This window comes from Eulemur rufifrons, chromosome 7, assembly GCF_041146395.1.
Source record: "Eulemur rufifrons isolate Redbay chromosome 7, OSU_ERuf_1, whole genome shotgun sequence".
NCBI lineage: Eukaryota > Metazoa > Chordata > Mammalia > Primates > Lemuridae > Eulemur > Eulemur rufifrons.
The window spans coordinates 71,802,573-71,825,387 of NC_090989.1; the positions used below are offsets into that span (position 1 = coordinate 71,802,573).

A 22,815-nucleotide genomic window follows, 5' to 3' on the forward strand; every position below is an offset into this window, starting at 1 on the left:
CTGCCCTTTTGAGGTACATGCAAGTACCCTCCTGGACACACTGCTACCCAGGTGTGATTGATGTGCTGTGGAGGGTTGAACTCTGCCCTTCAAAATGTGGGTGCAGCAGTTTGTGAATCTACGGTTTGCCCATCCCACAGGAGTGTTAAGGGTATCAGCATTAAAATGAGATAATACACAACGAAAGCATTATATGAATATGAGGTAACAGTATGATTCTAAGCCTCTAGAGACACTCTCCATCTTTGGAAAACAATAGAAACACGTCACCACAAGACAAATGTTCAGCTATTTATTGAGGAAGCTGAACTCTGAACCTCCGTGAGTGTTGCACACATCTGTTAACATCCACTCCCCGGTGATGGCCATTTATTTAATACCTCTGATCAATAACCTCATTTCTCCCCAGTCTCTGTTTTACTAGCCTCCTTGATAGATTTAATTAAAGTAATGCACTTTATGGGGATATGAAACCAGGCCCTGGGTGATGTCACTTCCGGGTTCAGGTCTTCGGCTTCCCTTTGATAGAGTGGGAGGGGCCGAGGGGAAGAAGAGCTGCCATTTGCTTCTGCTCAATTCATAGTAGTATGAAGCTGAATAAAGACTCGTCTGGAAAGTATCTGGAATTCTATAATTTCTATAATTATCTTAATTTTTAAAAATGTTAAATTATCCTCAAATCTTATCTTTCGAATGCTGTAAAGCCATCAATTTTCAGAACAAACTTATGGCCAGTTAGTTCCTGAGTAGAAAACTTGAATTTCTGTGTAGGCAAAAGTATGATTGAGTTTAATGCAGGGATGGGAGAGGCTGATAGTGGAAATAAGGTGCAGGCCATGTCTATTTAATAATGATTTGTTAAACCAACAGCAATTCTTTGAAATGAGGCAGGGCTTGGGGCATGGAAACAAGATGGCTCAGAGGACCTGTATAAAAGGAATATACAAGGCACAAAACTGGAATAATAGGAGTCTTAGATGAATTTTACTTTCTTGTGAACCTTGTGACTCCTATAAATATTTTCTCTGTGCTTATTGACCACAACAATTTCATTATTGCAACAACAACAAGAAAAACATGCAAGACCCCCCCTAAAAACAAAAATAAACAAAAAATCAAGAAATACCCTTGACTGAGTGGTAAAAGCAGTAAGGTTTTAATTTTGCGATATATAAATTCCGGAACATGTATGTTTGGAGCATCTATAGCTATATGTGTATTAAAAATTATGGCCTAATAAATTTCTTCCATTTATCAAAGAATAACATGACTCTGTCAAAGATAGTTAAACTGAAACAACAGAGATAAAGCATTCTCCTTTCTCAGGATGGCAAAACTCATTTTGAAGGGTCAGCAGTATCTAGCTTCTAAACATAAATGGCATTGATTTGTATGTGTCGTGCCCTCAAGGTTTTCTGTGTGACTTTAGAGGAATCTCTTGATCTCTCTGTTTTATCTGCAAATGGCTAATAGCTTTGGAATAAGTACTTGAACAAGCATGGAGTAATCACTGGCTAAATAAAAGAGGCTTTGATGAATGCTCTATATTCCCAGCCAAACTGAACCACTCAATGTTTCTATATACATCACACATTTTCCTGACTCCACACTTTTTCTTATGCCATTTCTCCCACAAGGAATACCACCCACCGTCCTATTTCCCGTGTTCTAATTTTACTCATTCTCCAAGGACAAGGTCAACTGTCTTTTGTGTTTTCAGCTTTTCTTGTTTCTTTACCTGGAAGTACTGTTCCTTCTTCCAAACCAGCAAAGATAGCATTTGTTTGTTACCTCTTATGGATTTATAGAGTCATATTTTTATGTACATATTTAATTAAATGAATTATGCCTTTCCTTTGGAGGTCAGGAATTGTGCATGGTTTTTCTCAGAATTTGGCATGTGATAAGCACTTAATAAATGCTTATTGGGTAGATGGTATCTCAGTTAGTTTTATGTGTCAACTGGGCTAGGCTATACAGAATCTAGTTATTTAATCAAACACTAATCTAGGTGTTGCTGTGTAAGTGATTTGTAGCTGTGGTTAACATCTACATTCAGTTGACTTTAAGCAAAGGAGATGACCCTAGATAATGTACATAAGCCTTATCCAATCAGTTGAAAGACCTTAAAAACAAAAACTGAGGCTTATAGGAGAAGAAATTCTGTAGCATCAACTCTTGCTTGAGTCTCCAGCCTGTTGGTGTGCCCTATAGATTTCAGACTTGCCACCCTATAGATTTTGAACTTGTCAGTCCTCACAATTGAATAAATTAATTCCTTAAAATAAATCTTTAGAATTCCAAGAGGATAAGAATTTTTGCTTTATTCACTGCTATATCCTCAGTGTCTAGAACAGTGCCTGACACATAATAAGGATTCAATAAATATTTTTTGAATGAATGAAAGAATAAAAAGACAACTTTATGAAAAATACCATATTTACTAGGCTTTGGGCATAGGCTATTTAATAAGTTTTTGCCAAATTTGGTATTTATATGTTTGCAACATATAGCTATTGACTGCCACATATAGCATTTGATTGATGCTTGATACATAGACCCTCACCTTCTTTGACTCTTGTGTTGATAGAAATGGTAGAAAAAAACCCAGCATTTCCATTCTGTGTGTTCCCTAGGCAAGTCACTTATGTTCTCTTCACCTCATCTTGTTCATCTGTAATGATTAAGATTTTGATGTTATAGAATTTGAAACACTTTCTCACCCTTCTTTAATATCTGTGATTTTTTATGCATGGCCATATTTTAAATTTTGCATCTAATTTTGTCATACATACTTGAATATTATTTATTGCAGGATTATTGCTATTTCTTTTATTACTAATCATGCTACCACCAATTACTACCTGAGATTTATAAAATTGCTTTTCTTCAAAATACTTAAAACTGCAGCCCAGATTTCTAGGACCAGACTTCCACATATTGGTTGTGAAGAAATAAAAAGACTCCTGAAGGCTTTTTGCCAAAACCGCAGATTCTTATGCCCAAGTGTTTTATAAGCCTGACTATAGGGCCCCATATATACATTCATCCTACACCTGGGCTTCAGAACATCAACCTTTGCTTCCAATTTTAGGGCCAGAAAATTAGTTTGTAACTGTTTTGCAGCCTCTTGTAAATACTTCCTGGGATATTTTCTTTGGGTAGGTTTTGTGTCCTCTCATCCTGTGAGGAGAAAGATTTCTAGAGTCTGACACACCTGCTGGGCCCTGGCTGTGCCCTAGGAGCCCAGAGGCCATATAGCCATGCCCCAGGGCGAAGCTGCTGAGTGAATTTCAGCAGCAGGCTTTGCTTCATCCTGCACCAGCAGAGAATGAGAGGCTATTAGCCAAGATGTGCCAAGGAGGGGGGTCTTAATGCATTTATAGATTCTCTCCCTCTTTGATTTCAGGCTAATTCTTTTAGAGCAAAGATCCAAAATAAAATAAATTCTTAGAACATTCAACTATGGAATATCAAGCTGTGCAAGGATAGATTGGGGAAAAATAAACAAATGAAATGTGTTAAGAATTTGTATGGGGCACAGGATTGCTTTATTTGTCTTTTTGTGCTAGAGCTTAAGTCTCAGAATGTTGTGGGTGGACAACACCTTATTCTATTCATTTACACATGAGGAAAAGGATATTCAGAGAAGAGGAAAAGTTTTTCTCTGATCATGGAAATAACTAATGGCCAAAGCAGGACAAGGACAGAAGTCTCCTGACTTTCAGGCCACTGCATTGCTTTTGAATTTATTTATTTATAATACATATCGGCTGTACTCCTGCCTATCCCCCTCAAAAAATTATTTAAGGCAAAACTCAATAAAATGCACATATTCATATTCCAAGGGTAGTTTGAATAGACAAGAATAATCAGAAATTAAATAGAGTAAGGGAGCTGTATTTCCTTCTTTTCCGTTTTTACTACTTACTTTTTTCTTTCTTTCCTTTTTTTCTATTAGACTACACAGAAACACTGGGGAATGCAAGGGGTTTGAGAGTAGGGCTTTTTTTTTTCTGCTTAGGAAATACTAATAGAGAAAGCAGAATTAGACAGCTTGGCCCAGGAAGTATATTTATGGCTCTGTGTGATAATGTTGTGAGAGCTAAAGGAACATCAGCATTTTCCTTAAATGCCCTCTGTCCATGTTTTGCAACTCGGAATTTAAAATGAGCTTTGGATCACAGCTCAACATACCAGGTCTCATGCCAGGGGAAGCAACTCCTATTCATGTGCTGCACTGAACGTGGTTGGGGGAAAAGGAAGCCAAATTTTTCAATAAACTTGTTACAATGCAGGGGTTTAGAGAATTTTTTTTACAAGTTCTAGAAAACAAAATAGGCATTACTGTAATTCCCTTGTCACTTGTCTATACCTGCTCAGAGACCGGCTTCTATCATTATAAAATGAATGTGTAAGTTAGTGCATTAAAGGAAGAATCTATCTTTTACTTTTCCTGAGAACTATCCTGAATACAAATATGAGGTGTATAATCTGTGTGTGACGTCGGTGGCATGTTTCTGTGCCACAGAACTTCTTTGTAAGGGGGTGGAATGAAAGAACCTGTTACAATTGGAAAGCAAGAAAGCTGGAAACAGGGAAATATATATTTTAAGCCCAGAAAAAGAAAAGACACAATCCTTGATCTTGAACATTATGTGAAAATGGATATAAAACACCTTGTGTTTAGTGCAGAACATAGCTCTGCTGTGGGGTGTATCCTTGTAGGAAGCTAGTTCCCGGTTTTTCTGTTAACTGAAAATGGATCATAGAGTCAGAGCTTCCCAGAGCTGAAAGGCACCACAGGGATCATAGCCTAAGCTCCTTACCACCTTAGGAACCTCCTCTAGTGTAACTCTGATAGACGGGTAACACGGTTCCGAACACTTCCTGTGATGGGGACTTTACTAATTCATAAGGCAGCCTATTCTGTACAGAGCAGTGTTCATTGTGAGCAAATACTTCCAAATCCCTGAGCTGAAGCCTTTATTGCTATAGCTGCCACCCATCTCTCCCGGTTCCACCTTCTATAGCCACACAGAGAAAAATAAATAAATTAATTTCTGTTAGTTAATTGACCACAGCAAAATAAGCCAGACATCTCCACTTTTCCCATGACAAAGTATTAATATCAGCAAATGATCCAGTATCCAAGATACATACAAGACAGGATATGGATTGGCCTGGAGAACCTAGAACTAGGTATCTTGGCAAGTTTAAGGGCTAAAGCAGAATATAACAGTGTCAAGGGATTGGTCGGTCACAGTTTCCCCAGAACAGCTGATGGAGTTAAGGCATTCGTATACAAAGAGGATTTCTAGAGTTATTTGTATTAATTGCCTGCGATTACTACTTTGCCTTTACTTACCTGATGTATAGAGGTCAAGTCGAATGGGTTTCCCCCAAAAGAGGGAAGAATTGAAAACAAGGACCTGATTTTGTAAAGGTTATGTTGTCATAAATTTATTGAGCAAATGGCCAAAGCTTAGATTTTAAGGTAGAGAGGGAACAAAAGACTTTGTTTATAATAATGAAAGCTTTAGGATCAGATTGTGTATGTGAAATGCTGGATGAAGTATACCCAATCTCTAAAATGTAAGAGATTATTGGTGTTTTCTGGATACTTAACAGTTGCTAACAACAGGGTCAGTGAAGTCTGATCAGAAATCAAAAGACCCAAGTTTGCGGGCTGAGCCTGCCACCTGCTTCATTCATTTACTTTATTTATCAAACATTTGTTGAACACCTACTATGTTCCAGATCTAGCGATAGGTACTGGTGATATATCTGTGATCAAGATAGACTCAGTTGTATACATTTTTGTGAGGAAGACAGATAAGTTATCAGGCGGCTACAAAGAAGTGTGAGAATGAGCAGCGACAAAAGTCCGAAGACAAGGAGAGCCTACAAAGGGGCCTACCTGACCTAAACCTGGGTGTCTGGGGGCAGAAGAGGTCCGAAAAAGCTGTTTGCAAGGAAATAATATCTAAATAGAGAGCTGCAGGATGACAATTACTACCTGGTGACCTCAAAAAGTTTCTCTCTCTCTCTCTGAGCCTTGGTTTCTTATCTCTAAAATGGGAATAGAAATAATGGTCCTGACTAACCTGCTTTAGTAGGAGCTTGTAAGGAACTGATAAATGAATTTTGTGATGAGTGCTTTGTTGAACTGTAAAGTACTCTATTGTTGTAAGAAATTGTTAATAATTGTTATCAGATATTGTTATCTCCATTCTTAGAGTTAATTTTCTTCTTTCTACATGTACAGATTTCTCTCCCCTGAGTACAGTAGGAGCAGAGGATAAAACCACAGATTGTGGGGTAGAGATCTATACTGCTGTTATTTTCTTTCCAGCTAGACTATTCAGGCCCTCAGGATTATTAGGGCACAGGGTTGGGGAAGCCAGTGGGACATGGCCCTCTGAACCATGGGAACACATCAGAGGTGGTGGCCTTTACCAGGGCCTCACTTTATTAGAACTGAATAGTCTCAATGAAGAGGGTTATCCATACTGCTCTGGGGACCTCACTAATATTTCAAGGACCTAACCTTATAAAAGGTTAAAATGCTAGATTTACCCAAGCAGGGACATATGTACCTTTGTTTGCGAATACCAAAGAGATTCACAAAGCTCCTATCCTGATTATTCACCTGTTGCCAGGTAAAAGCAGTCGTCAAGTAATTCCTAATGGTCAGCAATTCCTGGTTTATGGAGATTTAACTTTCAAGTGCCATGAGTGCATTTTGCCCGAGGACTACTCATTTTTTTAAATTGTGATTTCAGCCAAATTTTGCCCGAGGACTACTCATTTTTTTAAATTGTGATTTCAGCCAAATTTCATGGCATTTTCCATGCCCCTCCTGGCAGCCTGGAAACACAATAAATATTTACTAAATTTGAAGTTAGTAGGAAAATAGACACAGAGCTGTTTCTACTATTTAGGCAAGTCTCCTTTTCCCTTTTGTGTTCCAGTTCTCCTGTCTGCAAAATAAAGGTGGTAAGTGAGATTTACTTTCCAAGTTCCTTCTACTGTCAACATTCCACGTGTCTGTGATGTTTGCCTCTCTTTTTTCTTCCTGGATTTTCAAATCATAAGGAACCCGGGCTACTTCCATTTCTTGACTTTTATTGAAAATCCAGCTGCCCAAGAAGGCCAGATCTTGTAGCCTGGGCTATTTAAATCTCTGTCAGACCAAAGAATCTTTGTTTAAAATTATATTTTGTTAATCCATCATATGGATGTGGAGCTAGCTATTTTTAATACATGCTCTGCACAGCCCAGTTATTCATGGCTGAGAGTTTGCCACAGAACTTCAGAGCTGTATTTAACAACAAACAGCTCCAGAGAATGAAGACTTCTTTCACATGCCAATAAAATTTGGAAGTGAGGGAGTCCAGGGGCAAGTTCAACCTCTAAGTGGGACTGCAGTTTGGAAATGTAGGGAGTTCCTCTGTTCTGCTTGATGCTGCAGGAGCAAGCTAAGGAAAGCCTACCTTAGTGCTTATTTAGATGGTAGACTCCATTTCTTGAGTAATCTGTCAAAACTCTAAAAATGTTTTTTTTCTTTTTTCTTTTCTTTTCTTTTATCTCTTTCTTTTCTTTCTTTCTTTCTTTCTTTCTTTCTTTTTTTTTTTTTGAGAGAGGGTCTTGCTCTGTCGCCTAGGCTGGAGTGCAGTGGTGCAATCATAGCTCACTGTAACCTTGAACTCCTGGGCTCAAGCAATCCTCCTTCCTCAACCTCACAAATAGCTAGGACTACAGGCACACACCATCATGTCCAGCTAATTTTTTTTATTTATAGAGAAGGAGTCATGCTATGCTGCCCAGGCTGTTCTCAAATTCCTGGCCTCAAGCAATCCTCCAGCCTCGGCCTCCCAAAGTGCTGGGATTACAGGCATAAGCTACTGAGCCTGGCCAGAAAGGTGCATTTTTATTACAAAGCTCACACACATTTTAACATCTTCTAATAATTATTCTCTCTCTCTTTCGCCTCATCTTCCTCTCTATCTCCTTTCTTTATCTTAGATCAATATACACAGGAAAAAAAGGCATGAAAATGGAGCATTTAATTAGACTCAAGCAGAAATATTTATATTTACAACAACACTTAAATGAGACCGAGAAACCATGGATAGCTTACATTGAGATATGTAAATAGTAGCAAAAATCACCTAAATACTGACTTCCTGAACTTTGAGGGTTGGTATTCATTCATTCATTCTTTTATCCTTTCATTTGAACATATTAAGGACATCAGATGGGCTAGGAACTTCTTACAGCAGTGTTTACAAAGGTGAAAAGACACAACACATGCCCTTGAGTAGCTCAGTCCACTAGGGCCCAGAGGTTTAAAAGTCTCCTGAGAGACCAATTCAGAGAATTATCATTCCACTATTATTCTAATTCAACAAGGGATAGTTATACAATCTTATCAGAGTTTTATAAAAACCAGTGAAGAATATTTAGTTTATCATTTGGCTACATTCTGTAAACATATAGTTTCAGTGAGGGTCAAGGATTCATAGAATTCTGATCTGGCTGATGGAAACAGGAGCAGACAATGAAGAATATCAGAGAGACCATTTATTCATTTACTCATTCAAACTCCCAAGGCCCAGAACTAAGGTGCCATCAGAGTAGCTCCTGCTAACTACCTGTTGTCCCTCTGTGAATATATCACAAAAAAAGGTAGAAACAAAGGAGGCGTGATGCCTCATTCATGCTTTTGGAAATTAACAACAACAAAAAAGTGTCTTTGTTGTCTAAAGTATTTTTCATTCATTGTATTACGCAGGTTGGAGGTAAACTAGAACCATTCTGATCCATGAGATAACAGCGCCTCTGCCAGCTGTCTCACAGATACCTGCCTGAATCACAACAGAAGCGTTAAGAGATGGGAGTGGATCAATTTGTGCTGTAGGGCCAACCACTTGCGTGTTGTATACTACTGTCCAGGTAATGGCAACACCCTCTCAGGATGAGTAGTCAGGACAGAGCAGAGCTGCAAAAGCCAGAAGTAGGTTTCTCATCAGTGCTCTAGCATTTATCTAGGCATGTATCCTCCCCTCTTTCATATTGAGTGGGTGAAAAAGAGAAGGACACCAAAAGCAAGAAAAATTAACTGGCTATATCAAAGTTCTTCACTCATTACTTGGTTCAATAAACATACAGGACCTTGTGTAGGACCAAATCCTGTGGGAAATAAAAAGATGAGTAACATGTAGTACTTGTCTCCAAGGATCTTATAGTCTGAAACTTGCATTAACAACAATAAAGCAAGGTCAAAATTAATCAGCATCATATGAACGCTTCTAAAAGGGTACAGTGGAGGTTCCTTAGGAGGAATGTCCTGGAGATGCTTTAAGGTAAAGGCAGATACAGAATCGGCTTTGGTATAAAGTTGAGAAAGAAAGAAAGAAAGAGGAGAATTCCCGGGGGATGTCAGTGGCCAGATCTGTGTTTTGTAAAGATCACCGTGGCAACAATGTGGAGATTAGATTGTAGAAAGGGGAAGGAATTAAGTTCATAACAACAACAATAGTAGAAGCTGATAATAGCTAACTTCTATTAAATACTTACTTATTATGTCAGTCTTTGTACTAACTGCTTGTCCTGCTTTATCTCATCTTTAAAACAACCTATGAGACAGGAATTATTATTATTCCCGTTTTACAGGGGAAGGCGTGGCATTCCTTCCTTGGATTTCCTTCCAGGTCTAACAAAACAATTGTATTCTTGGCCATGAGGACCCAGGTAAGAAAATGAAAAGGCCTGATCTAAATCAGGGACGGTGGGAAAGAGAAGAGACAGATTTTGGAGAATTTGGGAGGAAGATAACCTTTGTTTCTGAGAGCCGATGGGCCTCCTAAGTGTTTGAGTCACATACCTCATAAACACTAAAATTACCTCTGAGATTCTATTCTGTCTGAAGGACTATGACTTAGATTGAATCTGCCTTGTTTTGTAAGCCTAACTCCATTGTAGAAACCATGTCCTTTGGCTTCTCACTGTCCATCCAGATTCTGGCACTCCCTCTGGCAAATACTGGGTACTCAAATTGTATCTCTTGAATGAGAGAATTTTCGTCTCCTCATTCAACATTCATTGGAACCTGGGGCAATTCATTCTGTTCCCCTCCCCCACACCCACCCTTTAGTTTCCCTATCCTTATATTAGAGTAGGTTAGAACTCATTAACTCATTATATGTTAAGTTGAATAAGCAGGTAAATTAATTAGGGCAAAGATAGGGACACTTTAGCGGTTAATTGGGAGTATCTATACTGGGCGAGTTGTGCACCCTCTTTTTGATACGATTAATCCTATCATGCTTGGCAATCTATGGCAAAAAAGGGCAGAAGATAGGTTTCATATTCCCCAAGGCAGTTTCCTTCACCATGTAAAGGTATTAGAGTTCTTGGGATGGAGAAGGAAACACGCGCATAGAGATATATGTCCTAGCCCAGGACACCGCCCTTAAAATCAGACAGAGGAAGACTCCCTTCTCCTTGAATGCGCTTGGCAAGCCCTGCCCCGAAAGGGGGGGGTGGTGAGCGCTGAAGAAAAAAATCTGTCCACACCTCGCACATCTTCCCGAATACACATTGGCAAGTGGCATAGGCGCGCAGACCTCTGTCATTTATTTATTTTTCCTTCCACTGGGTGCGCTGTCCCTTTAAATGGGAACGCTGGTGCTGGCTCCGTAACACGGGAGCCGGCAGCTTGTTGATTTCTGAGCTGGTGAATTTCACATTGTTTCCACTTCACTTTCCTCGCCCTGGGGGGAGGCTACGGTCGGCTCTACGACCGCTGTCGTCGCTGCCAGCGAGGGCCAGGGGAGAGCAGGGACGCACAGCATCGGGACGGGCGTGGGGCCAGAGAAAAGGGTGTCGGGGCCACACACGCACCCTCGCTGCAGTCCAGCTCCTCCCGGAGCCCGGAGCGCACGGAGCCGGGGAGCGCCCGCCAGCCCGCCCACGGGCCGGGGCCACAGCCCGGGAGCCGGCGAGGGGAGGAGGCCCCGGGGGGCGGGGTGGGGGGCGGGGGTGGGTGCCGCCGCTGCCGCGGAGCTGCTACTCGGCGCGTTTTGCATGAAGATGGCGGCTCCCACCGCCAGCAAGGCAGCCTCCCTGGGCTGTAACAACAAGCCTACGTTCCCGGAGCTGGATTTCAGGTCGGGAGCCCGGGTGGAGGAATTGAACAAACTCATCCAAGAATTTACGAAGCACGACCAGCGGGAATACGACGACCAGAGAGCGCTGGAGATCCACACAGCCAAGGATTTCATCTTTTCCATGCTGGGTAAGAAGGAGAGAAGGGGGAGGTGTGTGTGCGTGTGTGAGAGAGAGAGATGGGAAGCGGAGTACAGAACCCATTCCTCCTTTTCGAGCTCTTTCCTTCTCGGTTTCCTTTCCAGAGCCGGGTGCTTGGGTTATAAGCGATCTCTCTGTTCCGCCTCTTGCCTTCTCTCTCCGTCGCAAGCCGGCTGCCTGCCCTCCCCTCCTTACTATACTTTGCGCCGGGTCTCCCTTTCCCCCAGTTCGCTTGTTCTTTTGTTAATTTCTCAGCCGCCGGGGGCGGGTCGGCAGGTGAGCTGTTCGTGGTGCAACGTTTCACTGTTGGGGGAAGCCCCTGGAAGCGGCGCCGTCCAGGTGAGACCCGCAGGCGCCTTTCAATTAAAGGACGCGGCTCCCGGAGGCTCAGACCTGAGCTTTCCCAGCGCCGGGTCTTGTGTGCGGAGAGAGCTCGGGGCTCTGGCTCCGGGCCCGAGCGACAAGTTGCTTCTCTCGTCTGGCGGCGCGGCGCTGTCATGCCAAGCCCCCGGTGGCCAAACTTGTTGGGTGTTCCGTTGTAACCCGCTGAAGTAGTCTGGGCGCCCGGAGTTCCTGCAACTTTGGTTTGCAAATTGACTTCCCTTTGAAGCGATCGGAAGCATTTCCGGAGCTTCCCTGGGGTTCTTGCTGAGCTAGAAATTCCTAATTCCCAGCTCGGAAATGACCGGGCACCCAGCTCTGGCTGCTAAGGAGCGTCTGCCCTCTCCTCTTTGTGTATAGTCTTAGCGCTGGCCGAGAGAAGCGGCCAGAGTTCCCAAGCCAGAAGTCCGGGGTTAGAAATATGCCGCCCACTCCCACATCCCAGCCTCTCACCTATGAGTTCTGAAAGAGGAAAGTAATTTGAGCTGGGCCCGAGAGACCGAGCCCACCTCTTCCCAGGTGTCTTGCCGTCGGGATTTTTGCCACTGAGATGTAGTATGAGTGTCCGCTGATGGGAGCATCGGATGTAGCTTATGGCTCCACCAGTGGAACCCTGGCTGTCATGCAGTGCGTGGCCCGTCGTTAACATTCCGCAGAACTGGTACTCGGGTGTAGCGCTGCTCTAACGCGTGTCTCTGTGTGCGCTCTACAGATACATCTTTAGCCAATTTTCCAGGTATTGAAAAATCTGATTGGAAAAGGTCTTTTGGCCAGAAGAAGACACAGGTTTTGCCTTCCTCCTGCAGTCTACTTGTATTTTGTATTTCAGCCGGCTATCCGCTGCTGGTTCTGTCCTGGGATACCTTCTTCCCTCTAGAGTTTCTTCCCCCAACCCCTCACCAAGTGGGGGATGATACAGATTGAACGTGTGTCCGCCGGTAGTATTAATGCTTTAGGAAGTTGGATGAAGCATGTTAAAAATCTTGGCTGGCTTTAACCTTTTGTTCCACACTCTCCAAGTGTATCCTAGATTGTGTATTGGGTTGAAAAACTCTTTGTTGAGATATTTGATCATTCAACTATTTAGATGAATTAAATGTTTTTTTTTTTAATATGTAACCTAGTGGGAAGTGAGCTTTCAGAGGGAAGCTTAAAATCTACAAAGTTTACAAAGCTTCTAGATCTGAAAACCACCACAGTAATTGTCAGAAAGGTGGGGCCACACATAGAAAGCTGGGGCAGTTATTTATGTTGCTTAATCGTAGTCCTTCTCTTTGGCATAAATAATGGAAGTGTGCCATTGTGTTATTACAGCCCCCACATCAGTGCTGTTGGTTCTTGCCCTAGGTCATTCACCAGAGAAAGACTGGACTGGGTCACAACCAGTCAGGGTTAGAAAATGGGAGAGTATGGGGAGCGGTAAGTTTAGGTGCCTGGCTCATTAGGAACATTTATGCTAACCCCACAGCTGATACACTGAATTAGCAAAGCCTTTATCTAAATATAAAAGGGAAAATTATTCTAGGGTGCTTAATTTACACATGTGTTTAATGGCATGGGTGGCATGGTGTTAACAGGTAAACCGGATTTGCTTCTATTTCTTTTTATCCAGTTGACCTTGCAAGAGAAGTCTTTCTTGCCCCCTGGGAATTTGGTATTTCCACCTGCAGGATAGAAAATTCAGGAGAGTGTCATTGAAGCCTCTTGCCCCTCTGGACACCAGAAGGCAGATGGTGAAATGAGCTTGCCTGTGTGTGGTGCTGCATTCATTTGTGCCTTCCTCGCTTCCCTTTCATGAGGTGCTGGCTGCTGTAGATGAGTGAAGGTTTGGCGACAGCAAGGGTCCCCGTGTGGTTTTACTTTTTCTAAAGCAGATTTTTGCTTGGCTTTTTAAGAAACAAGATCTCTTTTTGTACACTTTGTTTCACTTGCCACAGCCTTGGTTCTTTAAGGAATATGGGAACGAGGTGTCTAAATGACCCCCAGCTTGTTAGGGTGTCACTTGGGTGACACCAGGCCCTCATTTCTGGGAGTTGTAGGGGGCGGGTGTTCTTGGCTTTGTTCTGCGTCTGAGCTGTACCTGAGGATTGTCGGCAGCTTAAAAACATTATCCTCTCACACGGAATGAAGTGCCAAGGAATTGGGTACAAGCCTCTTTAATGGAGTTAAGGTAATGGTGCTGCCTCTGCTTTCAGGCAGTTGGTTGGTGGAGGGTGGGGGCATGCCGCTCTCCTTCTGTATAAGATTATTAGTCTGGACTGAAGCCCCTCCAGCTTCCCAGACCCTTTTCATTTTGTCTAGTTTGGAGGCAATTTTACACAGAAGAGCAGAAGGGTGGCAGACAGTTGTCATAATCAATGAACTGTCAGCACCAAGACACCTCACTGTCCTATCAAAGCAGGATTCTGCACAGGCTGTGGGGGTGATCTGAGCCTGCTGGTGGTTATTGTGATCTTTGTGATCTGTACTGCTGTTCTTTGCACAGAGATTCTGATGCTTTGGAGACAGGTGTTAGCTGGAGTCATCTAGATTCACTCCTTATTTCTCTATACCTTGGTCTTTTAGGAGAATGATTGCTGTTATTATCTAGTTAATATTTGAGAGCCCAAATTATGTGAGAGGCTGGCAGTGCATAATAAACACCATTTATCAAAATTCAGGGAAATTGCCAGAGTTCATTAATGTTTTAATAATATTTGGTATTTGCATAATGTCTCTGCCAGCTCTTTTGTTATCTTCATTCCCTGGTGAGGTTGGATGAAGACTGGTTGTGTCCCAATTGAACAGATGCAGAACAGGGGGTACGCAGATGCTGGAAGAGGAGACAAGCAGTCACCTAACCTACAGACCAAGTGGTCGGTACCATGGCATGATTATTAGAGTAGTTAATCATATACTAATCACCTTCTCAGGGCCAAAAACTTAGCCTTTTGAGTAGGTATTGCTTTCCCATTACATAGGCGAGGATGTTGGAATTTACAGGGGTTAAGAAACTTGATATGGCTAAAAAATGGTCGAGATGTTACTAAAACTCAAGTCAGTCTTACTCTAAAACATGTTCCTCATCTCCTACTTGAGACTATTAGGAATGGATGCATGAAATCCAGAGGAGGGGCTTTGATTTTAAAAAAATTACTTCTTCTTTCAGGATTTTGTTTCTGATTCCAGCTAAATATTAGCATAATACAAGTAGCATTTGATTTCTGTATCAGTCTGAATTCAATATTTTATTCCATACTAATATCACGTGTTAGAATTTTTGATTGAGAAGATCATGGTCATTATAACGAAATGTTAAACTTTGTATTGCCAGTCCCAGTCTGCCTCTTGCTGGCTGTGTGGTGTTAGTTATTTCATCTATTAAGCATGGATGACAATAATGCATCATTTCAGAATTAACGTCTGAATGCGAAATTACTTAGCTAACTGAAAAGGAGTGTATACATGATTTTATGGTTTATTTAAAAAAATGTACTTTATTAGAAAATCTAGTGAACTTAAACTGGAATTATTTCTGCAACTTGACATCAGAAAGAACTATGGAGTACATTTGGGGCAGCTTAGGAGGATATTGGCTTTGGCTGTAGGGGGCATGATTAATTCCACCATGCATTGCCATTTGTTCAGCTCATACTATGTGCTGACCATGGTGCTAACTACTTTGCATGAATCTATAGCTCATGTAATGTTTCCACAACGTTGTAAGGAGAAGTATCATCATGCCTATTTTGGAGGTGAAGTAGGTGGGATTACCCTTTTTAAAATATGAAACACTGAGTCTCAAAGAGATCATATACTTATGCCAAGCTTGAGTTTGAACCCAAGTATTTCTGACTAAAAAGTTCATGTTCCTTTCACTGTACTAGCAATCAGTTTCCATTACTTTTGGATCAGATAGCTAAAAGGTCCCACTTCCTAGAAAATACTACTGCTTAGTCTGTAGGAGGGATAATTTCTTTTCATTTGCCTGTCTCTGTCTCTTCCTCTTTCTTTCACTCTTTCTTTCAGGCATTCAACAAATACTTAAATAAATGTAACAGTGTTTGCCAAGCAGCATGCAGGCTTCTGAGGACAAAATGGTGAGCAAAAATTTTGGGAAATTTATAAGGGTCTTTGAGGACCGCTCCCTGTTTTCTTTTGCCCACCAACTCTAGGAAAATAGTTTGCTGGCTATTATCTGCCCCCAGGCCAATAAATACCCACATGGCTTCTTCTAAGTTTTAAACTTGTGGTGTGGTACTTCTGTTTCTGGATCTACCATATTTTTAGGTACTTTCATTTTTTTTTTTTTTAACTTTTTTCTTTTCTCTTTTTGAGGCAGGTCTTACTCTATCACCCATGCTAGAGCGCAGTGGCCTGATCATATCTCACTGCAGCCTGGAACTCCTGGGCTCAAATGATCCTCCTGCCTTAGCCACCCAAGTAGATGAGACTACAGGTACACAGTGCGCCTGGCTAATTTTTAAAATTTTTTGTATAGATGGGGTCTTGCTATGTTGTCCACACTGGTCTCGGACTCCTAGGCTCAAGCAATCCTTCTGCCTCAGCCTTCCAAAGTGCTCGGATTACAGGTGTGAGCCACCTCGCCTGGCCTTGGGACTTTCTATATCTCCAGAGTAGGCCATTATGAAGTCCTCTCTTTGCAGTGTGTGCCACTTTCCTTTTAAGAAATTCACTGAGCAATATTTATTGTGGGAATTCATTGTGAATTGTTGTTTTGTGGGCCTCCAAGTGCTTGGTAAGTTCCTTAGAGTTGTAGCTACTTATGTGCAGTATCTGCATAGTGGACAAGATAATCTCTGAAGTTTGTTCCAGCTGTGAAAATGTTATATATCTAGGGCAGGGGGATCCCTCTAAACATTTGTTTTTATGCTAGTTTGCATTGATTTCAATTCTCCCTCTATGGTTCCGGGCAGTTGTTGCCCTTCATTCTTGACAGAAGAGCCCTAGAACTGTTGACAATCCCACATCTTCCCAGCATTCCTCACTGTGCCACCCATTGGATAAGGCATTGCTCACAATTGGTGAGCCTCTTTTGAACTCACAGAAATGTTAAATTCCCTCTTGTCAAACATTGAGAACTGTCATTGAATGTTAGCCCTTTTGACTCTTATGGGAAGCTTTTTAACAATTCAGAGTCTCTGGGTCCATTTCAGATCCATTGAATCGGAATCTCTAGAGATCCCCAAACTGGCTGCTCAGCACTTCCACATCCTGTCCTGTGTTAGGCCTGATGCTGTGTGTTCTCTGTCCAGCAGTGCTGCTCCCAAGCCAATGGGCATGATTCTAGTTGACTTGAGACTAGAACCAAGCTGCTGAGCCTGCTGAGCAGATATGTCCACTGGCTCCTAGAAGGTAATACTGGAGTCCTTCTACCTGGGACGGAGGCAGGGAGGACAGGGGACAAAAGGCCTAGAGCTGCCTCCAGACACGACTGGAGTAAGAAATGGTAGCACATAGAAAGTGAGGGAAAATCAATAGCTCCCTTCTCGTTATTTCTAAAATGAACCATCAAGATGCAACAACAAGTAAATTCCTCCATGAGAAAAAGAGGAAAGATAAGAGATTGAGATCAGGGTGTTTACTCTGTCAGAGGTTGTAAAAGGGCTTTACCTCATTGTATCATTTAATCATCACACATAACACTTTGAGGCAAAGAACCCTAGGTTTGGAAAAACTGGGGAATTTGTCCAAGTTTACCAGCAAGTAAGTGGCATAGCTGAGACTTGACTAAGGTCAGGATGATGCAAAGCTCTTGCTTTTAACAATGACAACATTCTGTGCCCAGGACGGCCAGGGGACCCAGATTCTACCTCTGGCTTCTCCAGTTATTTGCTGTGTGACTTTTAGATAAGTCACTTAGACTTTAAGCCTCAGTTTCTGAACATGTAAGTTGGGGTCAATAATTATATGTGCTTTATGTATTCAGAAGCATTCAGTTCTGAATCTGAAAGCTTTTGTATTGTCCAAAAGAAGGAAATTTCTGAGTTCTGGTACCAGCTCTGTTTTGTACTGTGTGGTACATGTGTTACCCTATGTCTGCTAACCTATTTTGAGCCTCTTTTTGCCCATTTTCCAATGAGGGAAAATGCAAAGCAAAGAGTAAAATCACTCGCAAATTTTAATCACTATTAATATTTTGATGTGCACTTTTTCTAGACATCTACGTTTATCCACATGCTTATAACCATACATACTTACACGTACAGTTACATAACAGGGACCATATGGGATAGATAAGTGTTTTTTTTAGTAAACTTATTAGTATGCTGTCATCTACCACAGTTTAAAAGAGGGGCTATAATTTGAAACCTGTGGAATGATATTCTTCTAGCTTCTTTCATTCATTTCCTTTTATTTCAAAATAAACTATCATTTTGGAACTTAGAGCACATTCTGTGATTTAATAGTTGGGGGTGATGAACCCTCACATCGATGACTCCTGAGGGTTTTACCTGCCTTTCGGTGCAACCCCCTAGCTGTCTCTTTGCATGTCGTACATGGTCCCATAACACATCCCATATTTCTCACTTTTGTCTTTTGCTTAGGCTCTTTTCTCTATCAGGATTTCCTAACCTGTGTCCATGGAAACAATTAACATGGAGTCTGTGAACTTGAAGGGGAAAAAAATGACATCTTTATTTTTATGAACCCTAACTGAAATACAGCATTTCCTTCCATTATAAATGTAGGTAGAACGCCATAGTAGTATTAGCAGTACCTATGTTTTTGTTGCCAATAGAAATCATAGATATTTTCATTTCACATTGCAGTTATTGCAGATATCTCAAAAAATTGTGGATATTAGACTTGCTGCTAGATTTTATTTAATGTATTATTAATGATAGCCATGTATGTTACTCTGTAACAAATGTAATTTTATAATGCATTTTGTATTTTAGTACTGATTTTCTTTGAAATCCTGTGTGATGTTACCATATCATTTAAATATGCTGTTTTTTTGCAGGGGTACCTAGGCTTCTCCAGCCTGTCAAAAGGCTCCATGTCACAGAAACAGTTAAGGGTTTCAGCTTCTACAGATGGCCTTCGGACACCTTATCTCTGCTTTATTTTCCTCTCCCAGCTCAAATTCCTCTTGAGATGCATGAAAACTTCCTATGTCTCTCCAAGGAGAAAAAAAAATTACCTTTCTTCTGTGTTTTCCTAATACCTGGTCCTCTTTTATGGCCCTTAGCACGTTCTTTCCCATGCTGTAAAGAATCCTTGGCTTATTTATCTTTTCAGCACCCAGTGGGCTCATGGACATAATAGGTGCTCACTAAGTGTGAAGTGACTTGAGTCACTCTTTAAAGAGAGCTTTTCCCTGTGAAGCTTCTTATTGCAGCCTCTATTTAAGAAATGAGCACTTTTCTGACATTCTCTCCTTATGATTTTTTTCTTCTCATACGCTATGCTATATCATCTTTTTTGGAGTGAAAATCTTGATCTTATCTCCTTTTGGGGCAGAAGGTTGTAGGGGAATTTTTTCTGCATTTCTGTATTCCTTAAGACTTATCCCAGGACAATTTAAGACACGTCCAACATGATTGCTGTAGCTTGTTGACCGAGAGCAGCAAATGATGACTCACAGCCCATGGGAATGTTTCCTTTCCTGTGGACCTTGACTTTTCCTTGCACAGGCATCTTAGGGTGCTCCTGAGCCTTAGGCATGCCCATACTCAGGGTTGTACAGAATGTAGAACAGGCACAAGTTGTCTTTTATCTTTCCCATTAAGGTATTTGATATGCTTATCAGTCATCCTCCAAGTGTTCAGATACTTACTCTGGGATCCAAATTGTAGCAATTCATTGTTGTTATAAACTACTATTATTCACCATCAGTAATAATCATTTACTTTGCACAGTGCTTTGTAGATCACAATACATATTCACATCTGGGATGGTATTATCCTTAGGTGAGGCTTTGGGAAAGGCTGTGTAGGAACTATTAACCTCCCTTTCCAGATGTGGGTGCTGAGACTCTGGGAGGTGATGTGACTTAGTTTGAAGTAACAGCCTAAGTTATAGCATAAGACTCAACCTAGCTGTTGAGCACACCGCCTGCAAAGAGCTTACTGACTTTTCTACCCTGCAATGCATGGATTTTGTCATCTTAGACAAGGCAAGGGTGGCAGGTTCATTCCCCTCTGGGTCTCTCTGCTCCCCTCCAGAGCTGAGGGTATACAGTGGGTGAGTCTGACTGAGAGTGGAATGGGTAGGTTAGTTACAAGCCCTATAGACATGCATTTTCCAGGTCTGATTTATAAGGCCTTGCCCAGCTGGTTCTTAGGGCCCATGACCATGTTTACGATGGGCCTGGGTAGGAACTTGCTGGCTGAGTGATCTCTTTAAGGTCATAATTGTGCCATTTTGTGAGGCCGTGTCTCCAGCTGTATCTGTTTTTTATCCACTTCAGTGCCTTTTCATGAATTCCCTCTGCTCCAGATAAAGAGATAACTGGGGACAGTGCTGCCCTGAATAAAGCTGGCATAGGGAACCATTGTTCAATTTGTTTCTTTATTTTTTCCCACAACACAAGAAGACTTGATTACTATTAATATTTGTGAGTTGTGTCAAGTCAGTAGTGGGAGTTGGTATAAGGCTGGTTTAGGTTTTTGTTTCTTCCAACTATTAATAGTACTTAAATGCCTACCATGTGCACAGCATGGTGTTAAGCATTCATTCATTAATTCATAAATTCATTCAACATATGTTGGCATGCCTACCTCCTGGCAGTGTAATTACTATGGTGCAATTACCATGTGAGTACACAGAGTGGTGAAAAAGAGAAACAAGATTACTACTTCCATGGAGCTTGTCTTCTCTGGAGGATTTAACAAGGGTAAACATACAAATAAACAGGGATGTGCACTGTGAAAACACAAGAAGCACAGAGTATTGTGCTGGTGTGTACCTAGGTAGGATGGAGTGAAGAATGGTTGAGAAGGCTTCTCTGAAGCAGACTCATTTGAAATATTAATAGAAGGAGAAGGAGGAACCAACCACCTGAAGATTGGATAAAAGCATATTCCAGGTAGACAGACCAGTATGTGTAAAGGCTATGGGGATAGGAGGGTAAACTTGAAAGGAGCTTTTAAGACTGCTTAAATTACGGCAAGTCTGATTTGGCCTCTACAAGAATGGTCTATGTTCAGATTAGGCATATGATGGAATGGGCTGCCTGCCTTGGCATGTAGTGAGCTTCCTGTTTGTGGTTTTCCAGGTGGGACCACCCTCTGGCTAAGCTCGTGTTAATAGCTTTCAGGGATGGGCGGTGGGGTGGGAGGAAGGGAGAAAAGTTGGATTACGGATCCTCAAAAGGCCCTTTGTGGCTATGTGATTCTCTGATTTCACCTTTGATAGCGGTAAACTAGAAACAATGAGTCCTACATTTGATGATTTATGGGTCAAACTGCAGCCTTCATAGGACGACGATAATAAGCCTTTATTTTTATCTAGTCCTCCATAGTTTACAAAATACTTTAATACATATAATCATTTGATTTACTCCTCACTGCAACCCTATGAAGTAGATATTATTATTGTATCTATTTTAAAATAGGAAGAAACCATAATCAAGAGAAGTTAAGTAACTCACTCAAGGCCACTAAATGACTGAAATGGGATCAAACTCAAGTCCTTTGAAGCTCACCCCAATTCTCTATTGTATACTAATTCTAAACAAACAAACAAAAACCACCTTCTCACCTATCCCATCCCACCCTGTGCCAAGGAATGGAAAGAGGCTGATTTCTGGTCCAGAGAGAAGCACTAAGGATTAGGAGGAAGAACCAAGCCAATAGACTGCAAGTCTGCACGTGCCTGTGCCTGTTATGGGTATTCAACTGTAAGCACTTTTCTAGGCTGCTTCGAGATCACCCTTTTAGCAGCTGCAGCTGTTCTTAATAGCAGCTGCTTGTGCGGATTGTGTTGTGATTAATAAAGGAAACTCAACAGTTTGTTCTTTCGACTGTGCCCTTGGTGTGCGCAGCCTGCTTTTCATACAGTTCTGATTTGGAAGAACACAATCCTACTGGCATACGGCACCTGGGGGCTCATTACCCTGTTGTAAGAAGAGGTGGTCCATCTCGATGGCAGCTGGTGAGCCTGAGGCCTTCCCGGGGACTGGATGATCCGGTAGCTGAGTGCCTGGGTGGCCTGGTAAATGCAGACCAGTCCTCAGTGTCAGTCAGAGACCACAGGGAATAGGGCGTACAGTGGTGAACAGAGATCACTTCCCGCCTCTCTTGTCTAATAGGGCCCACTGCTCTTTACCACTTTCCAGTTGTTCCTCTGCTGCAGTGGTTCTTGAACTTCAGTGTGTATCAGTCTCCTGCTTGTTAAGACACAGATGGCCAGCTCTCACGTCCGATTCTGTAGGTCTGGGATAGAGCATGAGAATTTGCATTTCTAATAAGTTTCCAGGTGATGCAGCTGCTGCTGGTTGAGGGACTGCAATTTAAGAACCACTGCTGAGAGTCCAGGGCTGATAGAACTTTGGATATTTTGAATTTTTATGAAAAATCTCCAGATTTTTAAATATTGAGAATGAAGTCAATTTTCAAAAAAAAAATCAAAGGGTTTAAATCTGTGGTTGAACCGAACACTGGCTGTCAGTATATCACTTCTGAACTGCACACTTTCAGGAAAATTCTTATTTTGTTTGCTCTGCAAACTGAGGCCCAGAGAGGGGGGTAGTACTTTATCAACAAGCATACAGCTAGTTTGGGGCAGTCATGACTAGAACCCAGATTTTCTGCCTGCCTGCTCTGTGTGAATATATGTCCTTGCATGCTGTCTTCCAAATAAATTTTCTCTTTGAATAGAAAAACCATGTAACTTTGTAAATAATGATAACCACACCAAAAATAATGTTTACTCTGTTCCAGGCATAGTTCTAAGTACTTTATGCTTTATATATATTAACTAGATCAATCCTAACAACAACACTATGAGGAAGGTACTATTATCCCTATTTTGCTGGGGGAAATCTGAGGCACAGAGAGATTAAGTAATTTGCCCAAAGTCAGAGCTACTAGTAGAACTGGGATTTGAACCCAAGAAGTCTACCTTTAGGCAGAAAATGGCAAATAACGATGACATTTTTTCTTTTTGAACCTC

At 41.6% G+C, this 22,815-nt stretch overlaps 1 protein-coding gene across 1 annotated transcript in view; it reads left to right on the forward strand.

The window, feature by feature from the left end:
• The first annotated feature begins 11,069 nt into the window (after positions 1-11,069).
• The window catches only part of MB21D2 (Mab-21 domain containing 2), a 109,832-nt gene continuing 98,086 nt past the window's right edge, over positions 11,070-22,815 (forward strand). Inside the window, exon 1 of the mRNA XM_069472775.1 lies at positions 11,070-11,302. Coding sequence (XP_069328876.1) covers positions 11,092-11,302 — 211 coding nt within the window. The 5' untranslated portion in view covers positions 11,070-11,091. The remainder of the gene's footprint in view (positions 11,303-22,815) is intronic.